The 17,099-nt window shown below is 41.3% G+C and overlaps 2 protein-coding genes across 2 annotated transcripts; both read right to left on the bottom strand.

The window, feature by feature from the left end:
• Nucleotides 1-11,664: 11,664 nt before the first annotated feature.
• Nucleotides 11,665-12,261, bottom strand: RNASE11 (ribonuclease A family member 11 (inactive)). The gene has a single exon (XM_032417320.1). The coding sequence runs from the start codon at nucleotides 12,259-12,261 to the stop codon at nucleotides 11,665-11,667; it is 597 nt and encodes a 198-aa protein (XP_032273211.1).
• A 4,193-nt stretch (nucleotides 12,262-16,454) lies between these two features.
• Nucleotides 16,455-16,892, bottom strand: RNASE12 (ribonuclease A family member 12 (inactive)). The gene has a single exon (XM_032417411.1). It carries the CDS (start codon nucleotides 16,890-16,892, stop codon nucleotides 16,455-16,457), a length of 438 nt encoding a protein of 145 aa, XP_032273302.1.
• Nucleotides 16,893-17,099: the final 207 nt, after the last annotated feature.

Below are 17,099 nucleotides of genomic sequence, written 5' to 3'. Positions count from 1 at the left end.
GGTTTGAGCCCTATATTGGGGCTCCCCACTCAGTGGGGAGTCTGCTTGTCTCTCTCCCTCTGCCTCTCCCCCTGCTTGTGCTCTCTCTCTCTCAAATAAATAAATCAAATCTTTAAAAAAATTACTAAGCATGAAAGGAAGCAGGCAAACACAAACCATAATGAGGACAAAAATCATTCAATTGAATTTGACCCCAAACAGGCACAGAATAAAGACATTAAGACTATCATTATAACTGTACTTCTTCTTTTTTTTATATAATTATTTTATTTTATTTTATTATGTTATGTTAGTCACCATACAATACATCATTAGTTTTTGATGTGGTGATCCACGATCCATTGTTTTCATATAACACCCAGTGCTCCATGCAGTACGTGCCCTCCTTAATACCCATCACCGGGCTAACCAAGCCCCCCTCCCCCCTCCCCTCTAAAACCCTGTTTCTCAGAGTCCATAGTCTCTCATGGTTCATCTCTCCCTCCAATTCCCCCCGCCATTTTTCCCTTCCTTCTCCTAATGTCCTCCATGCTATTCCTTATGTTCCACAAATAAGTGAAACCGTATGATAATTGACTTTCTCTGCTTGACTTATTTCACTATAACTGTACTTCTTATGTGCAAAAAATTAAGTAGATTCACGGATGATAGGAAAAAACAAACAAACAAATCAAGATTTATTTTTTTTTTTTTATTTTTAAAGATTTTATGTATTTATTTGACAGAGAGAAACACACCAAGAGAGGGAACACAAGCAGGGGGAGTGGGAGAGGGAGAAGCAGGCCTCCTGCTGAGCAGGGAGCCCGATGCGGGGCTCGATCCCAGGACCCTGGGACCATGACCCAAGCTGAAGGCAGTCGCTTAATGACTGAGCCACCCAGGCGCCCCACAAATCAAGCTATAAAGATACAAACTAAAATGTGTGAGATGAAAAATACTCCAGATGGGATTAATGGCAGATTAGATATTGCAGAAGAAAGTTTAGTGAATTTGAAGATTCCAGAAATGATCCAAGTGAAACACAGAACAAGAAAACAAAACAAAGAGTGAAAAGAGCATCAGCAAGCTGTAGAGTGAATTCAAGTGACCTCAGATGGATAATTTGAGTCCCTGAAAAAGAGAAGCAGGGGGAAAGAAAAAAAAAATTAGAAGAAGTAGTGGCCAAACACTTTCAAAAGTTGATGGAGGGCGCCTGGGTGGCTCAGTTGGTTAAGCCACTGCCTTCGGCTCAGGTCATGATCCTGGAGTCCCGGGATCGAGTCCCGCATCGGACTCCCTGCTCGGCGGGGAGTCTGCTTCTCCCTCTGACCCTCCCCCTTCTTATGCTCTCTCTCAAATAAATAAATAAATAAATAAATCTTTAAAAAAAAAAAAAGTTGATGGAAAGTGTAAGTTCACAAATCCAAAAAAGCTCAACAAACTCCAAGCACAAAAACAAAGGAAACCATACCGAGGCACATCATAACCAAATTGGAAAGAAAAAAAAAACAAAACTCACCTAATAATGAAAAGAAAACCTTAGAAGCAGCCTCAGAAACAAAGACATGCTATGCCAGGAGAAGCAAAGATGAGGGTGATGTTAGGTTTCTTATCTGAAACAATATAAGTAAGAATTGAGTAGGAAAACATTATTAAAGTACTCACAGTAAGAAAATTAGACATAGAAATTCTATACGTGGCAAAAATATCTTTAAAACACTAAGGCAAAATAAACACATTTTCAGATTGCAGAGCTTGAAGAATGCATCACCAGCAAACTCTCACTACAAGACGTTGTAAAGAAAAGGCAAAGAGGCAGAGAGAAAATTATACCAGTTGGAGATGTGAATCTACATAAAAGAATGAAAAACACTATAAATGGTAACTCCATGGGCAAATGAATATGATTTTTGTTTATTTTTAAAATTTATTTAAAATAAAACAGACTAGGGGTGCCTGGGTGGCTCAGTCGATTGAATGTCTGACTCTTGATTTTGGCTCAGGTCATGATCTCAGCGTCATAAGATCGAGCCCCGAGTCAGGCTCTGTGCTCAGCCCAGAGTCTGCTTGTCCGTCCCCCTCCTCCTCTGCCCCCCTCTGCCCCTACCCCACTGGCGCGTACTCTCTCTCAAATAAATAAAATCTTTAAAAAATTAAATAAAATAAAACAGACTAAACAAAACTTGTAGCAATGTATAATGGGATTTATATGGTATTTCAAAGTAAAATGCATGGCGAACAATAGCAATAGGACTGTAAGTATATTATCGTAAGGTTTTTTACTGTAAGTGAAGTAGTACAATATCAATTGAAAGTAAGCTATGATAAGTCGTAGATATATACTATAAATCCTAATGCAACCACTGAATTAAAACAAAGAGCTATAGCTAAAAAGTCAACAAAGAGAAAAAACTGGAATCATAAAAAATTTGATAAATCAAGCGAAGGCCCCAAAATCAGAAAAAGGGAGCAAAGGATAGAAGGGACAAATAAAACAAATAGCAAGAGTTAGACTCCAACTAACCTATATCATTAATCTCATTAAATATAAATGGTCTTAGCATACCAATTCAAAGCTAGTGATAGACTGGGTTAAAAAAAAACAAGCTTCAATATACACCGTCTACAAAAAATACACTTTATATGAAGACTCAAATAGATTAACAGTAAAGGATGTCGAAACATTTACCATACTACTGCTTGTTGAAAGAAAGCTGGAGTGCTAGAGCAATACCAGACAAAGTAGATTTCAAAGCAAAGAATATTACCAAGGCTAAAGGGGGCCACTTCTGAATGATAAGAGGGTCAATTAAACAACAAGACATAATGGTTCTAAATTTTTATGGCCCTAAAATTAGGGCCTCAAATTACACAAAGCAAACATAGAAAGAACTATAAGGAGGGGTGCCTGGGTGGCTCATTCGTTAAGCATCTGCCTTCGGCTCAGGTCATGATCCCAGGGTCCTGGGATGGAGCCCCACATCGGGCTCCCTGCTCAGTGGGAAGCCTGCTTCTCCCTCTTCCATCCCCCTGCTTGTGTTCCCTCTCTCGCTGTGTCTCTCTCTGTCAAATAAATAAATAAAATCTTAAAAAAAAAAAAAAGAACTATAAGGAGAAGTGAACAAATCCATAATTATAGTTTGAGCTTTCGATATCCACTTCTCAATAACTGATAGATCAAGTAGGCAGGAAATCAGCAAGACTACTGAAGACTTGAATGACATTAACAACCAATTTACCCCAACTGACATTTATAGAATACTCTGGACAACAAAAGCAGAATACACACTTGTTCAAGTGCCTGCAGAACATTTACCAGGATACACCAAATTTTCTGTCACAAAACAAGTCTTAATAAACTCAAAAGGATTCAAGTTAAACAAGCTATATTCTCTGACATTGGAATGAAATTAGAAATGAATAAGAGAAAGACCTCTCAAAAATCTCAAAACATTTGGGAACTAAATAAACCAATTCTAAATAACCCATAGAGCAAACATGAAATCAAATGGAAATTAGAAAATATTTTGATCTGAATACTGTTGAAAACAAAAACACAGCATAGCAAAATTTATGGGATTCTGTTAAAGCAGTATTGAAGAGAAAACTGATAAACACTATACATCCGTATTAAATGCAAAGCATCTATCTATCTATCTATCTATCTATCTATGATACACACAACAACACCGATGAACCTCAAAATAACTAAATTGAGTTAAAGAAGCCAAACAAAGCATCGTACATAGTGTATGATTCCATTTCTATAAAACTCTAGAAAACAGAAATTAATCTATAATGAAAAGAAAACAGATCAATGGTTGCTGGGGGATGGAGGGTGGGGACAGGTGAGAGGAAGGAATAACTAAAGGACATGAAATTTGGTAAATGTTGGATATGATTTAATGGGCGTAGACCTACGTCAAAATTTAGGAAATTAGATGATTTAAATACATTCCGTTTATCATATGTCAATTACATCTCAATAAAGCTGTTTTAAAAAATTAAAATATGAAGTCATATAACAAGTCTTAGTGGTAATTGGCTGATCGTTTGCCACACCTTTAGAATTTTGTTAACAGGGAGAAAAAAGCAAAGACTTGGGCAGACTTTGGGATCACCATATAAAGACAAGAATTGTAGTGAGTTTGAGGAATTTGGAGGCTGATCAAAGAAAAAGATTTGGCTTTGTGTTAGATGATTTTGCCCAACCGTAAGCTAAGGTAAATGCTCTGCAATTATCCTGTTGCAGTCACATTGTCTTCTTCTGTTGTAGTCAAATGACCACACTCCTCCTATGGGAGCACTTATAATTGCCCTCAGGACCAACCCAGATAATCATCTCAAGCTCCTTAACTTAATCATATCTGCAAAGTCTCTTTTGCCACATAAAGTAACATCTGCCGGTTCTAGGGATTAGGACCTGGACATCTTTGGGAACTGCTATTCAGGCAACCACAATCCTGTAGGGAAAACAGCATACAAATTATTTATTCTAATACTCAAAGGATCCAGTACTCGTCTGCTACAGCGATCTTCCCACTTTCTCCTTATGTGTTTGTTCCCATTCCTAGGACCTTTTTCTTCTTCTGTTCAGATCTTAGCTATTTGAATGGATCATCCATCAAGTTCCAAATTTTATTCTTTTACAGGTACCTACACTAATCACTCCAGACAAAAGAGATATGTATGTCTCTCTCTCTTAAGATATTCTTCTACTGGGGTGCCTGGGTGGCTCAGATGGTTAAGCGTCTGCCTTCGGCTCAGTGCATGATCCCAGGGTCCTGGGATCGAGCCCCGCATCGGGCTCCTTGCTCAGCGGGAGGCCTGCTTCTCCCTCTCCTTCTACTGCTCCCCCTGCTTGTGCTCTCTCGCTCTCTCTGTCAAATAAATAAATAAAATTAAAAAAAAAAAAAAGATATTCTTCTATTGTCCTGTATCCAATACCTTACATAGTGAGGGTACATTTATTTATGCTTTTTCCTCACAGTAGCTGGTACAATGCCTTACATATGGAAGTCTCTCAATTGCTTGCCTATAAACATCTTCTGCTCATTAACCACTCTAATTACTCTGCCCCCTCAACAGACCACGTCACTGTAATCTCATTACATTTCTCTCCACTAGGTCCAAATGCTTATTCAACCATTCTGAACCTACACAAAGATGCCTTTCAGCTTTTCTTTTCTAGATTTTATTTATTTATTTATTTATTTATTTATTTATTTATTTATTTAGAGAATGTGCGCAAACGGGGGGTGGAGGGCAGAGGGAGTGGGAGAGACCACACTGAGCATGAAGCACGACTCGGGGCTTGATCTCACGACCCTGAGATCATGACATGAGCCAAAATCAAGAGTTGGTCGCTTAACCGACTGAGCGACCCAGGTGCCCCACCTTTCAGCTTTTATAATTTGTGGACAGGTGACTCCCTGACATGAGAAATAAAATGACAAAATAATAACAAAAAGATGAACATGATTTTTGAACTGGAAGCCTACTTCTCCCTCTCCCACTCCCCCTGCTTGTGTTCCCTCTCTCGCTGCCTCTCTCTCTGTCAAATAAATAAATAAAATATTTTAAAAAAAAATGAACTGTGATAAAAACAAATTTATGTCCATAAAATTTGCTACACATTGAGCGGTGTTCATAGCCACAGTCGTATCGTCTGCTAATGAAGCACAAAAGGAAGCAGTTCATTAAAATAGTTACAATGAGTATGATTTTCATAAAGACACCTGAGCAATTCCAGAGTTTTCTAAAGGAAGACAAGGGAGAGTTCAGCAGATCAGGGAGCAGACTAGCAGAGGCACCCACTAAAAGGGCTTGATGTGTACCCAGGGTGAGTCCAGCAATTCATGCTGTTCTTGTCCTTTTCCACCTGGCCAACTCAGAGCCGTGTGTTCCAGGAGCCCTGAATTAACAGGTGATGAAACCATGACAGGTTGAATAGTGGCCTCTAAGTGAAAGTCTTCTGGGTGGCCTGACCCCAGAAACCTGTCCGACTTGTCACTCTACACCTGATCAGTGAGTCTGAATGCAAAACCCACAGAGAAGAACACATAAAGTCAAGTGGTGCAAAGCCTGAAAGGAAAAGAGAAAGCAGAGGCCACGATAGGGTGCAAAAGCGAGATGTGTGTTGGGGGCACAATCTGGGCAAGAGAAAAGAAGACGGACATTGGGTGAGAAAGGGATAGAAGGGGAAAGGTGTCAGAAGGAGCATCTCCCAAAAGTCCATCCTTCCGGCCTTGCTCCCACGTCCCTATTCCTGCCTACTCTTCCTCTGAGGGACCCTGCCTCCTGTGGCCAGGAGGGGTGTTTGGTGGGTTGGGCCTGAGGGCTCAGCTCATGTTCCCGGAAAGGAGAACGTGGAGTTCTTAGTACAGCCTGAACTGTGGAGAGCGAGGAGAGCAAACCAAGCGACATAGCCTGGAGCTTTCATGCCTTGGGCTCCGCCAGCCAAGCCCTGTTCTTTGACCATATGCAGGACAAGCCCCAGGGCCTACCCAGGCCCCCAGCGAGATCCTAAGTCTCAAAGTCATAAGGACCAGAATTGACTGAGTTGAGTCTCTTACCTAAAGGATGTATGAGAGGAGGGCGGAGTATCATCAGTAAAATAAAGAAATCAAATGTGCAGAGAATCTGAAAACTAGAATGGGGCTTAGTTCATGTTGTTTTCCAGAGAGACAGCAAATGTACTAATTTGTTCTCCCAGGAGGAGTGCATGAGAATTTCCCCTTTCCTGTACCTATACCACCACTATGTTATTATTTTAAATTGTATTTCTGCTGATTGGGCAGGTCAAAATTGATATCACATTGTTTTTATTTATATTACCTTTAGTAGAAAGGGGGGAAAATCTCCAAATGTTCAATGGCTATTTATTTCTTCTTTTGTTAATTTTCTGTCTGTGTTCCTGGCTTATTTTTCTGTAAGTGTATTCATCTTTATCTTATTAAACAGACAGCTCTCTTTATATATGAAAGACAGCAGCCCTTTGTCAGCCATATACACATTGCAAATGCTTTTCTTCAATTGTATTTAACACAGAGCCCTGATCTAATCATAATGAAGAGAGTAATGATAATTCTCAAAACAATCAGGTGAGGAAGCGTTTTTATTCAGGAGCATGCCACCATTATCTTTCTGTATAGTTATGGGCAAGTTTGCTTTCTCCTAGGAAATAAAGATGAATGGCGAAAATCGTGGCCTATGGAATCAGACCATCCTTGTTTGTTCCCGGGGGACCACTTACTGTGTGTGTGACTTTGTACCTTATCTAAAGTCTTTTTTTTTTTTTTTTTTTAAGATTTTTCATTTATTTATTTGACAGAGAGAGACATAGAGAGAGAGGGAACACAAGCAGGGGGAGTGAGAGAGGGAGAAGCAGGCTTCCCACCGAGCAGTGAGCCCGATGTGGGGCTTGATCCCAGGACCCTGGGATCATGACCTGAGCTGAAGGCAGACGCTTAACGACTGAGCCACCCAGGCGCCCCTACATTATCTAAAGTCTTTGTGCTTCATTTTCTTCTTCACTGAAGTGGGATGATAATAACCTATCTCATGGAGGTTGTTCTGAGAATACAAAAGCAATTATATACATTTTAGACCAGCGCCTGGCACTTTATAAGCACTCAATTATTGTTATTAATTATTGTTATTACCTATGAATCATCCCTGTGGTAATTATCATATGTGATCTTGAAAAAGTTTAACATATTAATAAACAGGAAGGTTTGGGGATTTAAAACAGCCATCTTATCCACAACCTGCCAGTTCTCTAGTTGCTGGAGTGAAAACGATGCATTTCATGTGTGTGACCCTTCTTCTAACATGTGGGCTACTCTTGTGTTTTTGGAAACATGAGTTGCTGTTAGAGTGCAGATGTGTTTGCTCTGAGGTGTATCCCATGGCCAGGGAGTTTCAGGGCAGCAAAATACTGCCTTGCAAGTTCTGGGACACTGTGTATGAGGTGGATGCTCTTTGAGTTAAACTGACTTGTTTTGCCCTAGTGCTGTCCTCAAAAGCTCTGAATACATAGGAAGCAACATTTTTTCTCTCTGTGGGAGTATAATTAGAATGTTCTATAACGAGGGGCGCCTGGGTGGCTCAGTCATTAAGCGTCTGCCTTCAGCTCAGGTCATGGTCCCAGGGTCCTGGGATTGAGCCCCGCATCGGGCTCCCTGCTCCGCAGGAAGCCTGCTTCTCCCTCTCCCACTCCCCCTGCTTGTGTTCCCGCTCTCACTGTGTCTCTCTCTGTCAAATAAATAAATAAAATCTTAAAAAAAAAAAAAGAATGTTCTATGACGAGAAAGAAAGTTCATCTAATCTAGTGGGGTTCAAACTTCAAACCACATCAGCAGACCTCACACTTGAAAAATCCCGCATGCAATCTCTGAGCTATCGAACCCAAATCTCTTGCACTGGGACCCAGGGATTTGTATTAAATAATAGCTCCTAAAGCTAGTAAATTTGTAGGGTAGAGCTCAGCTAACAGAACAAAATCTCAAAATACAGTGCATTTAAAAATATACATATTTATTTCTCTCTCATATAATAGTCCCAAATTAAGCAGTCCAGATAGGCAAGATAACTCTGCCTCTCACAGGTAATCAGGCACGCGCCTTCCTTCCCTTTTGCTGTTCAGCCCATTCCTCGAACACTATTATCATCTGAGTGATTACAGTTGAGTCACACCCATGTCCATTTTGGGATCTAGCTGTTGGGAAGAAGAAAAAAAATCACAGAGGAGTCCAGTCCAATGTCACAAGAGCAGGATGCCCAAGTGGAATGCATCATGTCAGCTCCGAGAGCCTGGGAAAAGAAGTCTCGCTGGGAAGCCCCGTACCTCACTGGACCCCTTCGACTTGAGACCAAGGAGGGTGTTTGGGGGTGGGCAACCTGAAATGATTCTGATGCATACCCAAGTCTAAGAACCCAGATCAAATCCGACCTCCACATTGTGTAGATAAGGAAATTGAATCCTAGTCATGTGGAATGACTCGGGGGCTGGGGGAGCATGATGAGTCAGTAAAGCATATGAGAATTTACCTGTGATGTCACGAAGGCTCTCCTTACTTCAGCGCCATCCTGGGCCCTTGGAGCCAGGGACTTGTTTCGCTTTAGAATTTTTGGTTAAAGGGAATTTAGTGCACTTTTATGTTGGAAAAGCAGAGGGAATGGTTAGAAGCAAGAAGGGCACTTCTCTTATACTAAATAACACCCTTGGTATCCCTTTCTCAAACCTCTCTATCACTACATTCCCAATGTTCTCTCTTTATCGACCCTCCCTCCCATGGGCCTTGTGATTAGATCTGTCTCTTTTATCCCCTCATTTCATCCTCTTTAATGTTTCTTTGCCACTACAGGGAGATGACACATATCTACTCTCAGGTAACTTTCTAGCAAGTGCAAGAGACACTTGTTGGGCCTTTCCTACTCAGGGGGCTTGTGTGATCGAGCAGAGTGAGGTGATAGAATGGGAAAGGGAAGACTTCCTAGTCTGTCGGGACCAGCCCACCAACAGAGTGAAGACAAGGACGCAAGTTCTGTGGGTTGTGAAGACAGCAGCCTCTAAGCAACAGAGCCTGGGCAGTGCTGGGGTCAGGCTAGGTAAGAGGAGAATGGGTCATGAACGGCTTTGAAAGCCAGCCTGAGAAATTTAGGTGTAAAGTTACAAGAAAAAAAAAAAAGCCCTCTAACCCTCTATAGTTTGGGAACAGAGAAGGGACATTATGAAGACTTAATGCTTTAATATCTGAAATCCTTTGCCTATTGTCATCATGAAGGATCTTAGGATGCACATTATGTCAAAGAGGTGACAGTCTTCGAGGGTGGGAAATGCTAGTACTCAGGAGCCCTGACTCTCGATGGCACCCCCATATTTGACATCTTTCAGACTTCATAGTATGATGATTCGATAGATCCTGGGAGCACCTGATTCCTTTAGAGAAGTGGAAAGGTTTGGTCTTAATTAAGACTCTTTAGAGGATGTTCCTGGCCTAGAAAGAGGTATCTATTCTGGGTTTTTGCTTTTCTCTCCTGGTGAAGGAAGAAATCTGTACTAAATTCTGAATGAGGCTGGATTTGCTTTTTCTTACATATTACCAAAAAACTCTGCTGGAGTTTGAATAGTAATTGTCTCTGGGGCCGACATGCCCATCACCCAGAGCTGGACTCTATAGTAGGACTCTACCACTGTAGGAAAGAAGTTACTCAAATTTGAACCAAGTCTGAACCAGAGGAGACCCGCTGGACTGCTCTGCTAATGACAGAGCGTATTCCATGTTTGGTGAGTGGGTGGTAGCACCAGTCTTACTACATAGAACTATCCCTAGAATGGAACCCAGTGACTGTATTTCCCTTCCAGGGCCCAGGTTCTCCCCTTACAGAGAAGAAAACTTTGGGCCCCAGGCAATTCCCTCTATCACCCTCTCTTCTGGCTGCCAAGAGAAAATGGAGTGCTGACTACACACCTATTTGGCCAAGCCCATAGTGACTGTTAATTTAAGCAGCCACCATACTGACAAGGAAAACCCAGCTAAAAGATACAAAAGTATCTGCCCTTAATGCCACATACTGGTTGATTGTCAGAGTTTCGAAGTTTTAATACAATGAGGATTCTGTACAAAATGTGAACAACATTAGGAAAATTGATGTCTAAAGAGTGAGGCACAGTAAGAAAAGTGTTACAGTGATGTAACATTTGTTTACACGCCTGTATTTGAAATCAGGACATTAAAAACGAGTGGTCTCAGGATGGAGGGAGGATGTAAGATGAGGGAGCAGGAAAATGTAGGCACACTTTAGTGAACGAGATCATTGCCCATACTTTGTGTAGAGTGTTGAACCATAAAAACTTATAAATAAACAATTGGTAGTGAAAAAAATCCAATACAACATCATAAACAAGATTGAAGACTAAGCCTGCTCAGCACTTGGCATAGATGTCCCATTTGCATCTTTCTACTTGCTCCATTCTTCCGTGGCTTGCCATCCCTCAGGAAATCAAGACTAGGTTGAGTAAAACTGGCAGTAAGAGCTTTATTACTCCATCTGTAACAACCTGGCATATAGAGGCTGGAGGAATGGAGATTGCAGAGGGCCGGAGCTGCTGGCTGAGGGCAGCAGCTAAGCAAAAAGCATCTTTTTCCTCTGGCATCTTCTGGAGGACAGGGAGATACCTGGTTACATGGGTGGGTGCTCACATTTGCGTGCATCAATGCACACACTTAATTTGAAAAGAAACAGTGATAATAATATTCCCGATGCTCATTCACTATTTCTCTGAAGAGTCTCGGTGGCAGTACAATTAACTTTCAATTCTCAATATTGGTTTTGGGCCTTTCCTCCTTAATTTTGTCAATTTGGGTGGACTCTACCTCTTGGCTTTATAGCTGAGCTAGGATGGAATTCAGTTTAGTTCAGAGAAAGTGTGTGTGTGTGTGTGTGTGCGTGTGTGTGTGTATGAGAGAGAGAGAGAGAGTATCTGTACTCCAGGATTAATTATAAATTTTAATTGAATTCTCCACAATTTGGGATTTTTTATTCCTCCAGTTAGTATAGATAATCAAGAGTTTACTATAGTGCTGAAAGTGTAGATACGGATAATAGAAGGAAATAAACAAGAATGAGAATAAGTATGTCCTTCTTTAGATAGACTCTGGTCTCAAAGCCCCGTGGGATTTACAACTTAGAGCCACTAACTAACCAGCTCATCAGAGAATGACCTGTCAGCACTGCTAATATTTTCTTTAGTGAAGTATCACTGTGGTATTGGCACCTGGGGAATTGTCTGCCCGTAGTGAGCTGGCACATAGTGGTGTCCAGGACTGGGCTCCTAGAGCAGCTTATGCCAAGATTCTGTCCACACTTGCAGCTGGAGGCTTCGGGGGCGCCGTGAATCACTTCCTTGGAACCATGGATGAAGTTATAGCTTAACTTGCATGACCCATTAGCTTCTGAAACTTTTCTCCAGACCACTATGTCATTGCAATACTCTTTGTCATTACCTGGTCTGTTTCCTTTGGCGAAGCTATAATGTAATCTTCTGAATGTCAGTAATGAGGAAGACAGAATATCCTTGGACAGACTGAGGCTGGTATTTTTATATAACAGAGTCAAGTTCATTAATACCTCAATGGTCTGTCTTTCTTGGTCACTGTTTGCCATGTCATATTGCATCTCTCCCCCTGAAAATTCTTCTTTAATTATCTCCATTATGCTTTCTGAAGCTCCTGCAAGAACCAAACCCAGGCTGAGTAGCAGCAGAGAAGTCTCCATCTCAGATCTAGGGTAATCTCTTCTGCAGTAGAAATAAAAAAAAAAAGTAAAAGATGAAAATAAAGAGAATGTTAATGAGATCGTTCTCTTTTCCTTATGGCAGTTAGTCCAGGATTGACTCCGACATGTAAACTCGGGCTCCTTCAATGGAAGGATGATGGCATGAAGAGATAATCAGCTCTGAAATCTGTAGACCCAGCTTCGAATCCCTGCCTACCCTCTCAGAAACAATTTACTCCTTCAACCTAGGTTTCCCCCATGTGAAAAAAGGAAAGGTGAGACTTATATAAGGGAATGGGTTTAAAGTGCCCCAAACCAAGTAGTCATCTCTCTCCCTTTTCCCCTTGTCTATAATCTCACTGGAAGGGTCTGTAATCCACACCGTGGTCATAATAATCTCACCCAACACATTCTTTACTACTGCCGGGTCTCCTACAGCCTCACACAGTACCTGGCACATGGCAGCCATTTAAAAGCATCTCTCATTTCTTTTCCCACCCATTCTCAGTCATGGAATTTCTCTTTACCAGTTCCTTTGGCAAGTAGATCCTGCTGAGAAAGAATCCAGCTTGTTACGGGGCAAGAAATGAAACTGTATTTGTTTCCTGGAAGTTTCTGTTATTGGTCTAGCTGAGGGAAGGAGGGGCAAGAAAGGGGTAGGTAGAATTGCATGAGACAGAAGGAGGGGACAACGTGGAATCGAGGATGCTCGGAGAAGTTCATAAAGTGTGCCTTTGGCCGCCAGAATCTCTGACGTGGGCATCATCACTGTTTCTTCTTCTGTGGAATCTTCCCTGTTTATACTTTAACCCAGAGTGATTTGTTTTTAGCTTTCTTGAAACCCTACAGCATAGATTACATCGCACTACATTTTATATGTTCTTTTTTTATTTTTCAAATTGGCTAGTATATGTAATTCTTTTCTCCCTCTTTTTTAAGTATGAAAATTCCTTCAGGCTGGTCTGTACAGAATCAAACACCGAACAGCATATATGCTTGTTTCTCAACATTTGTTAACAACATAACATGGCTTGATTAGTGTAGAAAACCCTTTACTTGAGATCAATGCTGGGAAATTCATAATGAAAATCTCAGAAAGAGTGGTTATTTAGGGTGATCATTCTTTCCCTTGTTCTCGAAAGAATTTCATTCGCTCCCACCTCTAAGAGCCTCTTTCCCTTATATCTCCTGCATTACCACTCTTACCTCCTAACCACTGCTCCTTGCCCCTCCAATTCCTTGGATACACTACTTTTCTAAAAACAGCACTTGTAATGACACTATTTCAAAAACCTTGAAGTATCCCCACTGCCTGCTGGAGGTAATCTAGTCCCCTGAGGCCACTTGGTCAAAGGCTCTTCTTGATCTAATCTCCACCTGCTTCTCAAGCCTCTCTAGCATTATTTTAGTACACAAACCTGCTCTAGTCAAATCAGCGTGACCCACCCTTCTCTGAATACACCCTGTTCTGTCTCTCCATGTTTGGTCCTTTCTTGGAAGCCTACTCTTATTTCTGCCTCTTGAAATCCTTCAAAGCCCATTTCAGATCATATTCTTTCTTTAACACATTTTTCACTACTTAAGTCTACCAAATCCATTGTTCACTTCCCTGATCTTCTTATCACTCATTTCTTTTTTTTATTATTATTTAAGTATGATTGACAGGAAATGTTATGTTAGTTTCAGATGTGCGACATATTGATTTGATAATTCTATATATTCACTTCTTATAACACTCATTTGACATGAACACACGTGGACTTGTATTTTTTATTATATTTAATTTAAAAATGTTCTGTGTGTGAAATTAGAGCAAAGACCCAGTATTAAGAATATATAAGCCTTAATAATTGGGTTGATTGATTATTGATAGATGATTAGGAATTAAGTGGATGTATTCACATGTGTGGCTTGAGCATAGACTTGCTGCAAGTTGAAGGGAGTAGGGAAGAAGGATTTAGATTTTTTCCTAAATATCCTCTACTGTCGACATCAGTAGTGAGGTGAAATAGAAAAACAGAAAGACAATGCAGAGAAGAATGAAAAGGAAGAACAGTGCAGAGATTCTGCACTGAAACTATTTTTCTGAAACATCTTTTTTCAAGTGCACAGAATTCACAACTACCTGAATTTGATTTGGACTGCTAGGTGCCCATTTAAAAATAAATACCCTCTCGAACTACAAATGTCTAAACACTGCAATTCATTTGAATTGGATCTTGATCCCAATTGAATGAAAATATTCCCAGAATAGATTCCACTGGAGAGTCTCAGTTACTCACACCTTAGTGGGAATGCATTTATCTGCAAGATTTTTGTTTCTACTTAGAAAGAGGGAAGAAAAAGCAGAAGCAGTGGGAAGGAAAAAAGAGCCAGTAAAGCCTAGAGGAAAAGGAATCAGAATTCAGAACATAGAAACAGGGACCTTAAAGACACATTTCAGCTACTTTAAAATTTTGCCCAAGAAATGATGGGGCTACAGGTGATATGCTAGGGACCACTTGATCCTGCTCAGCATCTGAGGGCTCTGCTTTCTGGGTGACATCCAAATGTCCACGAAGATAACAGCGAAGTGGGACTCCCCTGGAGAAATGGGTCATGAGCAAGCCTTGCCTACTTACAAGGCTGCAAAGTGTACTTTACTCGCAATTGTAAGTGTCCTCCCTCTGTGAATCGAATCAATCAGCTAGAATTTGATGCTTGCAAAAGACAGTTAACAACTAGCATAGGTGTACCTCCTTTTTTTTTATCTGACCTTGAACTAAGTCCAAATAAATAATGCAATAGTTGAAGTCTCTCAACTGAAAAGATAAGAACAGAAAGGGCCCTCTAAAGCTTGTGCATTGCCTTTCCCCGCTCTAGCTCACTGTGTTTCTGGCGCTCACAGGATGGAAATGTCATAGCTCAGAATTAGTGACCCCATAATCTGGCGCTCAGCTGCCAATTACCTCTTATTTCTCAATACTCCCCTGTACTAACCCCCCCTCCAACAAGGAGAAATGGAATTGTGGAGTAACCTCAAAGACTAGCTAGTCCAAGCCCCTCACTTCCCAGATGGGGGGACTAATGCTCAGAGAACAGACTTAATCAAATCCGCGAAATGAGGAGCCTCTCCTTCTCTTCGTTCTCTCCCCTCGCCTTCTAACTCTAAAGACGTCCTGCCCACAACTGGATGTGGGAGAGCTAAACAACCAGCTCAGCTGTAAGATCTAAAAGGGGAAAGGAGTTAGGAGTCTGGATGCAAGTTCTCTGTTCCTTCCAGGGATGCAAGAGGAGGGACAATGAGCTCTGAGAGTATCAATCCCGTCCTGGAAATCCTGATTCGTTTCTCTCCATGGTCTTTAAGGGACATGGTTTCTGACCAGTCAGGCAATCCTTCCGATCTCCCTTTCCCTTTCTTTCAAGGCACAGAGGCCGCTCCTGCACGGGAAAGGATGCAGTTGGAATTATATGTGCCATCTCTAGAGAAGACCCTAATCGACTACTCCAAGTGCCTTGACACCGGGATCAAGTCTGGGAGTACAGCGGGATGAGAGGACACACTCATTCCAGGTACAAAACTTAAGGGGGGTGCTAAAAAGCCCAGTAATCAAGATAAATATTTTAATGCAATAGTTAAAAATCTTAATTTAATGCAAAATAATCTCTGATCAAGAAATATCAAAATGTCATATGATAGGATCTGACCGTGTACCAGCACAATTCACCGATACCCTAAATCCAACCCTGTCAGACTGGGTTGTTTAGGTCTTGACTTAAAACTTAGATATTACATTCATCAGAGATTTTTGCATTAATTTTGATTTTTTTTTAAATTTGTGTATTTAGATTACTGGGATTTTGGGTGCCCCTTAAATTTTGAACCTGAAGTGAGTGCCTTGCTCACTTTACCCTAATCCCAGTTCTGCCTCGGATTCACTTTTGGCTCTCAACAAATGACCCAAGGAAAAGGGACAAGAAATTAAAACACATGCAGAGTTTATGATTTAATTCAGTAGAGGGTTTTTTTTTTTTTTTTTTTATTAAAGCAGAATAAAAAGATTCCAGCTCAGCAGTATTGGAAGGATAAACGAATTACTAGTGGCTACCCAGTTCGCTCAAGGCATTACCCTAGGTCCACTGTTCAGGTGTGCCTCAGGGAGAGCGAGTACCCCTGAGAGAGGAAGGAGAAGATTTCAGACACTGGTCTCAACTTATTCAACATATTTCTGGAGACTAACTGGTCCCATATCATCACAAGTGACAACAATGAACCCCTTCATGGAGGACACTCGGTACCTGCAGGCAGGATATCTGGTGCCTCCAATGAGCTGACACACTGTCATTTTGAACTTGGTCAGACTCTGGAAACATAAAATGGAAGAATGGTTCTGACAAATCCTCCTCTTGGAAGAGGTGCAGACCCTATTGATATTTCGAGGCCTCTCGTGGATGAAAACATGCTCCTTCTTGCAGGTGTTGTCAGGTCCCCTGATGACTCTTTGTAAGACCATATGGTTGCAGTACCTTACGGGAATGTCACTCTGAGGGTAGTCCACATGCAACTGCTCCATGGTTAAGACCTCTCCTTCCTCATTCAGCTCGTTCTCCCAGAACAGAAGCAGCAGGAAAATGATCACCATTAGGATCATCAGGGGTAGGATTCCCTTCACATCTTCTGCTCTAACTCCTATAGAGTAAGAAGAGATGGGACCTAGCCGAAGGTATTCAGATTCCTCCAGCCCCAGCCCCTGATTTGCTCCCCCACCCTTGGGATATTTTACATCCTTCTTTCAGCTAATTAAAATCTCATGTGAGGGGTGCCTGGGTGGCTCAGTCAGTTAAGCATCTGCCTTCGG

Source organism: Phoca vitulina, unplaced genomic scaffold, assembly GCF_004348235.1.
Source record: "Phoca vitulina isolate PV1807 unplaced genomic scaffold, GSC_HSeal_1.0 scaffold20, whole genome shotgun sequence".
NCBI lineage: Eukaryota > Metazoa > Chordata > Mammalia > Carnivora > Phocidae > Phoca > Phoca vitulina.
The sequence above is the reverse complement of the archived record's forward strand: the minus strand, read 5'-3'. Positions and strand labels throughout refer to the sequence as shown.